The 9,838-nt window shown below is 54.9% G+C and overlaps 1 protein-coding gene across 1 annotated transcript in view; it reads right to left on the reverse strand.

The window, feature by feature from the left end:
* Window positions 1–3,624: 3,624 nt before the first annotated feature.
* COASY (Coenzyme A synthase) overlaps window positions 3,625–9,838 on the reverse strand; it is an 11,134-nt gene continuing 4,920 nt past the window's right edge. Inside the window, exons 3-9 of the mRNA XM_029912224.1 lie at window positions 9,119–9,250; window positions 8,279–8,468; window positions 6,361–6,425; window positions 5,440–5,524; window positions 4,700–4,797; window positions 4,462–4,608; window positions 3,625–3,756 (exon numbers count right to left, since the gene is read on the reverse strand). Of these exons, the coding sequence (XP_029768084.1) occupies window positions 3,709–3,756; window positions 4,462–4,608; window positions 4,700–4,797; window positions 5,440–5,524; window positions 6,361–6,425; window positions 8,279–8,468; window positions 9,119–9,250 (765 nt within the window). The 3' untranslated portion in view covers window positions 3,625–3,708. The remainder of the gene's footprint in view (window positions 3,757–4,461; window positions 4,609–4,699; window positions 4,798–5,439; window positions 5,525–6,360; window positions 6,426–8,278; window positions 8,469–9,118; window positions 9,251–9,838) is intronic.

Consider the following 9,838-nt stretch of genomic DNA (forward strand, 5'->3'; position numbering starts at 1 on the left):
TCTGAGTGCGACCCCCCCTTATACATTAAACACACTTTTTAATATATATTTAACACCATTATAAATGCTGGAGGCAAAGCGGGGTTTGGGGTGGAGGCTGACAGCTGACAACCCCCCCCATGTAATGACCTCGTGCCCCCCTGAGGCCCCCCCCCCCAGTTTGAGAACCCCTGGTCTAGGCAAAACTCCAACCTGACCTACAGGCGCGCGGCTGGTTTCCGCCGCTCAATCCTGAGCGAGGGCCGGTTGTGTAACAGACACTTTACAAACCTGGCTTCCGTTGCAGATGACTCACACTCCAAGTATGTTGGCCAGGCCAGCCCAAGGGAGCGGGATTGCAGACAAACCGCCAGCATATCCAGACCTCCTGGCCCAGCTACTCTGACGCCCTCTCAGTCTGGAATTTAATTTCCTCTTTCCCTCAGCTAAAAAGTGTCCTTGACTTCCTGCAGCAGACTCAGGCCTAGGGAAGGCAAATGAAATTCTAGCCGAGGTTTTCATGAGGCGTTTCCACCAGCTCCAAGGGCTGGAATCGCTCGAGGGAAGAGCGGCAGCAGCATTGGGAGACGGTCTGAAACCCGCCAGTGCTGTCGCTCTGCAGCCAGCATCAGGGAATCAACGTTCTCCTTGGTTGGAGGCAGAAGGGACAGGCCCCAGCTGGGCCTGGTTTCTGGGATGGGCTGAAGTTCAGTATCATTCAGCTCTGCTTCCCCTCTGGGTATGCCTTGTACATCACCAAGAGCTCAGGGACAGTAGGGTGGGACCTTTCCTTCATTGACCCTTGGTGATGGACCCACCCTATCCTCAGAGATGAAGCTTCTGTGACCAGAACACAGCTTGGGGGAAGAGTGCAATTGATTTGCGGGAGGGGAAACACCCTGATCTACTGTAGGGCTGAAAAGAGTGTGAACAGCAAGCCCTGCTCCCGCCCAGTAAGGAGCAGTCAGGCTTTGTCTACATGGGAAAGTTTGACCGGTTATACCGGTATAGCTAAACCAACAGTTGTTCCAGTATAACCCCACATGGACCCTGAGAGTCCACTATCCAAGTGGCTTTTTCAGGTTAGCTTAAAACCCTTCCTAAATGTCATAAGCAACGCTGAAAAAAGCCCCTGGTCCACTGAATTTCAGTGGTGACAAGGATGGGGCATAGTGTTACTATACTGTTCCAACTATCGATACCAAGCTGGGAGGGGTTGCAAGCACAGGCGCCAACTTCCCCCCTGTTCTGTGGGTGCTCGACGTAGAAAACATGACCTTTGAGTGAAGATTGAAAAAAACTGGGTTTGTTTAGTCTGGAGAAGAGAAGACTGAGTGGGGACTTGATAACAGTTTTCAAGTACATAAAAGGTTGTTACAAGGAGGAGGGAGAAGAATTGTTCTTAACCTCTCAGGATAGGACAAGAAGCAATGGGCTTAAATTGCAGCAAGGGCAGTTTAGGTTGGATATTAGAAAAAACTTCCTGTCAGGGTGGTTAAGCACTGGAATAAATTGCCCAGGGAGGTTGTGAAATCTCCATCATTGGGGATTTTTCAGAGCAGGTTGGACAAACACCTGTCAGGGATGGTCTAGATAATACTCAGTCCTGCCTTGAGTGCAGGGGACTGGACTAGATGACCCCTCGAGGCCCCTGCCAGTTCTATGATCAGTTTAAATTCACACCTTGGCTTAAACCAGTATAACCTTCCTTCCCATGTAGACACCCCCCCAGACTCTGAAGGGAGTGGGGGCACTGCGTCCCTCCTTTGCTCTTTGGCCAGAGGAATGGGGGAGGGTGGACAGCTCTTCCGGGTTCTGCCTGGGAGTTGGAATGTTTGTCCCCCTACCAAAGAACATACAAGGAGAGATTAGAGCTGCTGCTTCTTACGTGGCATCTTTATTATTTGCACCCACTGATTCGCTGCTACCCTCTTGGTGGCTGAATGGTCTTTTTGACCCCCCCAGGAGACCTCTCCGTCCATCCAAGATCTTATTCTGCCATCAGCTTTGCCTTCACGTGCCCATAAACATGCATCACCCGCTGAACCTATGAACACGGGCCTTGCACTAGAGGTGCTAGTGGGAGTCAAATGAATCTCAAATCATCAGCACCCACAAAAGTGGCATGGAATTTAGGTCCCTCTGCCCCGTGCAATGGTGATAGCCGGTTGAATGAGAGCAGCTCCCCCTGCTGGCCACCTGGCACAACTGCTAGGTCTATTTTTTAAAAGTGAATGAAGCGCCTCGGTTACTGATAGCCAGAGAGCAGAGCCAGGGCCAGGGCCGGTTCCTGCACGCGGCTTTGGCGCTGTCTGTTGGGACAGTCGGGTGTAATCAGCACTCGACTGCAAGGCACAGAAGGGCAGGTCCCGGGAGGCTAAGGAAGGGTTCAGAGCTGGCTGGTTAGGGCACCGTACAGACTCACCCCGCACAGGGCCAAGCCGAGCACTGAGAGAGAGCAGCCAGTACATGCTGGGCACGAAACTGAACCCGAACTCAGCCGCTGCCGATTCCAGTCCATCGGCAAAGCTCCCGCTGCAAGGGCTGGTGATGGCAGCAGCACCCGAGGGGCGTCCACATCCCCCCTTCCTCACTGCACCCTGGATCCAGGGAGGAGCGGGGGGGCACGGCTGCTTTGCTGCACTAGTGTTGTGCAATTTGGATCCGTTTCCCTGCTGCACAAGAGCTCTGCACGGGGGCTTTGTATCATCCCTATGAACAGCCTTAAGCTAACTTCAGTTCAGGCTCTGAAAACACTAGGCTGGCACTGGCAGTGCTCAGAGAATGGGGAAAAGCCCTCCCGGGTCCCCCTAGTTCAACAGACCTCGGGCCCGGTGCTGGCCCAGTGCTCAGCACCTGTGGGTGCAGGAGCCTGTGCTCCACGGAGTGACACGAGGGCTAGTGAAGCTCCCATCACGAGCCAGCAGGATTCTCCCCTACGGCGGGAAGAGCTGCTTTACCGTAGACCAGCAGCACAAATGCAGCCTGCTCGGGGACAGGCCCTTGGGCTCGAGGTGAACAGAAGAAACAGGCTTGGCAGAACAATTACCACACCGAGACAGACTGCGCAAACCGGACCTTTAACTGGCACATGCCCGCAGGGTACAGAGTCCGCCCAGGTCTGGCAGCCCGTGCCACCGCGGCCCATCCACTGAGAAAGGGGGACAATCCAAGCGATACTGATCATACAAGGGGGGTGACGGCGCTCATGTCCCCGCTCCATACAGTGTAGCCCAAAGATGTTTAGGGTGGCAAATGGAGCTGGGCCTGCTCCTGGGACGTGCTGTGGGGCAGTGATCTCTGGCTCCTAGGAGACTGCAGCCTCAGGGGGTGCAGGGAACGTCAGTCACATCAGGCAAGGGCTGCTGCTGCCTTCCTGGCTTGTGCCCAGGCTGCCAGCTCAGAGCAGCTGCCCCTCACTGCCCTTTGAGCCCACAGCAGGGTACTGCCTCTTGGTCAGGGCCTTTAGCAACAGTAAAGCAGGATGCCTCTGCCCCCAGCCCCTCCCCCCCGATACCAGACGAGCCATTTTAACCACCCAGCTGAGACCTGAACTGCGCCCGGCTGACTGACGACATGCGATGCTAGAACACGGTGTGAGAGAGAGTGGGGTCAAGAGCGCAGGCCCTCAGCCCCTGGCAGCAGGGCCCAGCAGTGCTGGGATTCCCAGTCTGGCTGTGCATGAAGATGAGACGGGAGTGATGGGAAAAACCACCAGGTCCCAAGACTCTAGTCTTGGGCGATGCGCTGCTGCAGGAGGGCCCAGGCCTTCTCCACCTGCCAGAACAAACGTGGGACAGCAAGTCAGGGTTCAGAAGCAAAAAAGGGCACCAAATGCAGCTGTGCCAGGGCGGAGATGGGCACAGCCTGCTAGAGCACTGGCGCAGGGGCAGGCGTGAACTCCACTTACAGCGCAGTACGGACAAAGCCCCAAAACCTTTCACTCATAACCCAGCCGGGGGGCAGATCTGCCAGAGGTGGCTGCAGCATAGACAGGACTTGGGGGTTCTCACTGGCCACCCACTAACACCTGATTCCGCTGAGCTAATGCAGCAATTGGGCATCTACCAGAATCCGCTGCTTTCCAAGGAGACGACCCTCATCCTGGGAAGGAAAGAGCCAGCAGCCATAGCTCCTCCATAGGGAGAGGGACACGGAAGATCTCTGGCTCCGCATCTGAGCCAACTGTAGGGGACCAGATATTCCGTAAGCCCCATTCCACTAGAGCGGAACAACGCTCTCACCCGATCTGAGCATAACCCGGCGAGCAGTGGCTTGTCCAAGGCCCTAAGGGGAGCCCAGGCAGGACTCCTATCTAACCACATGGTATCTAAGTCCTTGGCTGAAGCCGCAGGGCAGGTAGGGCTTGCATCTCTGCCAGAGGGATGGACCCCAATGGCTCCCCTCCATCCCTGCTGGCCTGTCCTAGGCAAGACAGCAAGCGCTCCTGGATCCCCAGCCTGGGGGACCCTGGGCTCTCACCTGCTTCTGGGTAGCCTCCGGCTCCCAGAGGGTGCACAGCACAACATGGGACTGCGTCACCCTCTGGGTGGTGCTCAGCTGGCTCTGCAGTCTGTTGCGAGCAGCCTCCTCACTCAGCCCGTCTCTGGCCACGATGCGGCGCAGGGCCTGCGAAGACCAAGAGGGGACGTTCACTTCCACGCGGGCGCACCAGGGGCCAATCCCGAACCGCAAATGGCTGGGGCGGGGAGTCACCTACCTCCTTCTCCGGGACGCTGGCCATCCAGACCTCATGGACCATGTCTGTCCAGCCAGCCTCCAGCAGCACGGCAACATCCAGCACACACACCACTTTACCTGTGGAACGAGGCCATTCCCCATGAGTGCTTGGGAACCACCAGCGCACACAATTCCCCGGGGCTGTTTGTACGAGCCAATCCAAGCAAGCCTGAAATGTCACGAGTTCCTGCAAACGGGCAGCGCAGACACCTTACCGCGGAGCACGAGAAGAAGAGAAACCAGCAGGCCCCAGACGGTTTGCTGCCTAGCATGTGCACACAGGCTGGGCCGGGCCATGGGAGCGTCTCCAGGAAAATGCCTGTGAGGCTAGCAATGCTCCAGGGGCGTTCCATTTCCCCAGGGAGCTAGAGGAATTCTCTCCCGGGGAAACTCACTGCTGGGATTTGGAATTACAAATGCACTCATGGCCTTTTCTGGAAAGGGAGGGGGGGCAGAGTATCCAACCATTTCATGCAAAGGCTCCCAATCCAAGTCTGGTAGCAGTTTGGCCCCTGGCACTTACCCAACTGCAGGAAGATGCAGTGGACGAGCTCCCAGTAAAGCACAGAAAGGACTGAGCTGGGAAAACCTACCAGGAAGTAGATGCAGCTGCAGACTGGGGCTTAGGACAGCAGTTACCCAGGGTCTCTGGGCTGCGCGGTGGTAACGGGATGATATGTCCCAGTCCCCTTTGGGCTCAGAGGGAAAGATCACGCTCACCCTGGTCTGCTGCTTCCTTCAGCTGCCTCTTCGTCATCTTTGCAATCACAGGCCACACGATGTCCGTGAGACACTTTAACCGCTCCTAGCAAGGGCACATGGCTGGACGTCAGTTATTTGCTTTCATACGATCAAGTGACAGATTTCCTGGGTAACCCAGCAAAGGGAGTCACCCACAAGCATCCCTCCTGCCCCCTCCTCCAAGGGCCCCACGTTTCCAGCTTGCTAGGTTAGCCCCCGATGGAAGGTGGTGATGCTGCCCTAGGAAGCAAGGTGCTCTTCTCCTCTTTCCTGCCCTGCAGGGAACAGATTCTCCGAGCGACTCCATCAGTAGTAGCCTGATCTCAGTCACTGCAAGAGCTCAGCGGAGAGGATCTATCATTATGTAACAGAGGAAGCTGAGGAAGTGGGAGTCGCAGTCCAGGCCCCAGCAGAACGGTGCCCACACAGGGCTCCCACTCAGACAAGCCAAGGAACGACGAGGTCATGGAGACTGAACTCCCCTTCCACATCTCAGCTGCAGCTCAAAATCCAGGGTTGCCAATCTCCCACTAGTGAAAGGAGGAGCACAGGAGCAGACCAGTGGTCCGTGTTCCCATCACCGTGTTGGTTAATTCTGCTCTGGGAAACCCCAGGACACACAGGGTCAATCAGCCTGGGCCACATGTATGCCAGTGCTTAGACCAACACTGGGAGATGTCGCCCTGGGAATGGGTCTCCCCTGGTAGGTGGCTTGTGCTGCCACTGCCTGGGCTGCAGAGGGGATCCGGGGATCCAGCACTGCCAACACCTTCACACTAGAGAAAAACAGCCAGTGGGAGCCGAGGGAGCAGCAGAAGCACAGAGGGGAAGATACCGAAGCCTTGGCAGCAGTGGGGACAGGAGAGGTGAAATACTGACACTGAGATGGGCGGGTTTTACCTGGTTTCCAAACACTTTGGCCCCAAGGATTTTCCTGTTAATTGTCCCATCTTCATTCAAAATGTCTGGAAGACAAAGAGGAACAGTAAAAAAAGGACTCAGTTCAGATCCTCATGGGAGAAGGGCTCCACGGGAAGCAGGAGCTGCTGAGTGGGGTCTCTGCCTGGCATTCCCTTAAAGGGATCTGCAAACAAGGTTTCAAGCCCTGGGCTTCTTTAAAGTGTAGAGAGGGCAGGAAAGGGCTTTTTCCTTCACCTTGAGAACATTAGGAATGTCAAGTCCAGCCTTCCCTGCTCTAGCTGGAGAATTTGTTGGCGGGCACAGCTATGGAGTGGGAGGTCTCCCGCCTTACCAGAAATGTCCTTTCTTCCTACGGTTCATTAGGCAGTGGAATTCAACAGGAGTTAAAAACAGCTCAATGATCTTCCTAAGAATCTCTCCCCCCTCCACTGCTCAGCTTTCACATATCACGTCACCAGGTCTCCAGGCACCGTCAAGACCTGAATGTCTTATGGAAGAGACAACAGATTTTTGGACAACCTTACAGGCTCGTCTCAAAGTCCCTTTCTCCTCACCTTCAGGCAACTTTTAAAGCAGAAGGGTGGCCAACATGCTCATGGCACAGAGGCAAGGCCTAAAAATGCTACAGACCGACATGCTAGGTTTCGTCTTAATTTAAGCATCTTCTGCTTGGTTCAAACCAGAGCAGTGGTTCTCAACCAGGGGTACAAGTGCCCCGGGGATACACACAGGTCTTCCAGGAGATACATCCACTTATCTAGAGATTTGCCTAGTTTTACAACAGGCTACATAAAAAGCACTAGTGAAGTCAGTACAACTTACAATTTCACAGGCAATGATTTGTTTATACTGCTCTGTATACTATACACTGAAATGTAAGTACAATATTTAAATTCCCATTGATTTATTTTATAATTATATGGTAAAAATGAGAAAGTCAGCCATTTGTCAATAATAGTGTGCTGTGACACTCCTGTATTTGTATGTCTGATTTTGTAAGTTTTTAAGTGAGGTGAAACTTGGGGGTCCAGAAGACAAATCAGACTCTTCAAAGGGTACAGGAGTCTGGAAAGGTTGAGAGCCACTGAGCTGGAGCACTGTATGCTGGGACCTGTGTACTAAGGATGAGGGCACCTGCAGCTGGCACCATTTTCTGCCAATCACGGGCAGCCTTTATGTTACCACAACTCTGGTTACAACACAGTCCTTAGCTCAGCGAAGCTTGGCTACCCTTGTCTTACAGGGTCCCTACCAAGCAGTTCAGGCTTCCAAACCAACCTATGTCCAAAAGAGTTCTCTGCCAGCAGCATCCTCTGGATCCCAAAGAGCTGTACGTTTGGTTCTGAGACACCACCTAGGGATGAGTCAGTCAACAGACAAACTCAAGGTAGCCTGGCGTTTTGCTGCTTCAGTGGCCGCGAATATCCAGTATAGGGAAGCACAAGTTAGCGAGCATCCTGGGTCCAGGACAAATAATCATGGATGCTGTTTACAGCCGAAGATGTCAGTGGATAAGAAAACTACCTCCAGCACTTCACTTTCAGACACTAGCTCTCCACAGCCCTGTTAGCTGGGGAAGTGCAGGGTACGCGGACTGCTCCCAAACCAAAGGAGGGAGAGATCTGGAACTCAGAAGTTACTAAGATGATTAGGGGGGAGGGATAGCTCAGTGGTTTGAGCATTGGCCTGCTAAACCCAGGGTTGTGCGTTCAATCCTTGAGGGGGCCATTTAGGGATCTGGGGCAAAAATCTGTCTGGGGATTGGTCCTGCTTTGAGCAGGGGGTTGGACTAGATGACCTCCTGAGGTCCCTTCCAACCCTGAGATTCTAGGAGTCTATGATGTGTCCCCGTCACCCTTGCTGCCCCGGCATTCTATGCAGAATATGCTCGCTGTACCTTTTCCAAACTCCTCCACCACCTGCTCATATGCAGGGCCACCTGGGGCATAGGCTTCGTGGCCCAGTTTGTCAACATCGATGAGGAAAGCTCCTAGGCGTTCCAAGTGTCTGGCAATGGAACTTTTCCCACTTCCAGTTCCTCCAGTCAGACCGATCACGTAGGGACGAGAAGGCTGGGCTGGGTCTTTCTACACAAAGAAGAGTTACAGCGTCAGAAGATTCCAAAGCTACTCAGCGCTGGTGGGGGCAGGAAGGGTTGGGGAGAAGAGGCCCTGATTGTGAATCCCCACGAGCTCTGAGGATGGATGTGAAAGCTGACAGCTCCTCCCTGGGACTGTGAGTAGAGACATGGTCTGGTCTTGGTATGGTCCATGGATGCCCCTGAGAGGGAGACCCCGGCACACCCCAGTCTCCACCACACCTCCCCCCAGACCCGCTCAACGTCCAGCTGCACTTCTCCCTGTGCTTAGTTATGGTCATGGGATCCAAACTAAGCCCAGGAACGTCACCGTCAACCTCCTTCTGGCATTAGTCCAGGAGGAGGATGCAGTTACAGGGCCCAGGGCCAGCTGACTCCAGCAACGGGCCCTGTCCAGGCCTCTCTGCTCAGCGCTCCCTTGTGTTGTCTCTATGTCCCCACTCTTATCGCCGCCCTTGTTATTTGACCCTGTTGTCTTGGTGTCACCCATTGTTGTTTCTGGTCCCCACTCACTGAGGTCGAGTAGACCAGCGTCTCTCCCCAGGGCTAGAAGCCACACAAAACCCTACAGGCCGGAGGTCGCTTGGCAAACGGACGGGCGTCGCGGCTGCAGAGTCTCCAGTTACTATGCCTTCCTACCTGTGGCAGCTGCAGCAGCGTTCCAAGCAGCCTCTGCCGGATGCTGGAGGAGCTGATCTTTTCCTCTTCGTTCTCTCCGTGCCCGAGATCTTTAACCAGCAGGATCTCGTGGAGGGCCAGCTCGGAGAGCCCCTGCAAACAGAATGTGCAGCACAGCGTGGTCAGAGGGTGGAGAGCCACCAGCAGCCCTTCAGTCAGACCGGCCCCCGAGCAGAGTCACAGTGAAGGCAGCATCTTCACACCAAGCTCTGGAGGCCCCCTGCAATCAGCCGGCCTGTGGGCAGTTCTGCAAGGAGGCTGGAGGTTGCTGCCTCCCACGATTAATCCCCACCTGCCTGCGACTGGGCAGTGCTACAGGCCGCTGCTGGGCAAGGACTGGGGTGACAGAAGGGGACTCTGGAGTCAGGCGGGAAAGCAGCCGCCAGAGAAGGGGAGGGTCCCAAGGAATCAGGAGCCTCTTTCTACCTACAGGACACAGCTCCCCTACTATCCTTTGGGGCCAGGCCAACAAGTAACTGCCTGGGCCCAGGAGAGAGCTCCCCTGGGGCAGGCTATTCCAGAATTGTCCATTAAGGGGATCCATGCACTGGGCACCAGCTGCTGTTGCAGACAGAAATCTCCTGCTGGGTCCAGGGCCCATCTGATGGGGCTGGCAGTTCCTATACGTGACAGTGGACAGAGAAACAGAGCCTCAACAGGGACTGCTGAGTTCCCAGGTGC

The sequence above is a fragment of the Terrapene carolina genome, unplaced genomic scaffold (assembly GCF_002925995.2).
Source record: "Terrapene carolina triunguis isolate 2854851 unplaced genomic scaffold, T_m_triunguis-2.0 Scaffold193, whole genome shotgun sequence".
Classification (NCBI taxonomy): Eukaryota; Metazoa; Chordata; order Testudines; family Emydidae; genus Terrapene; species Terrapene triunguis.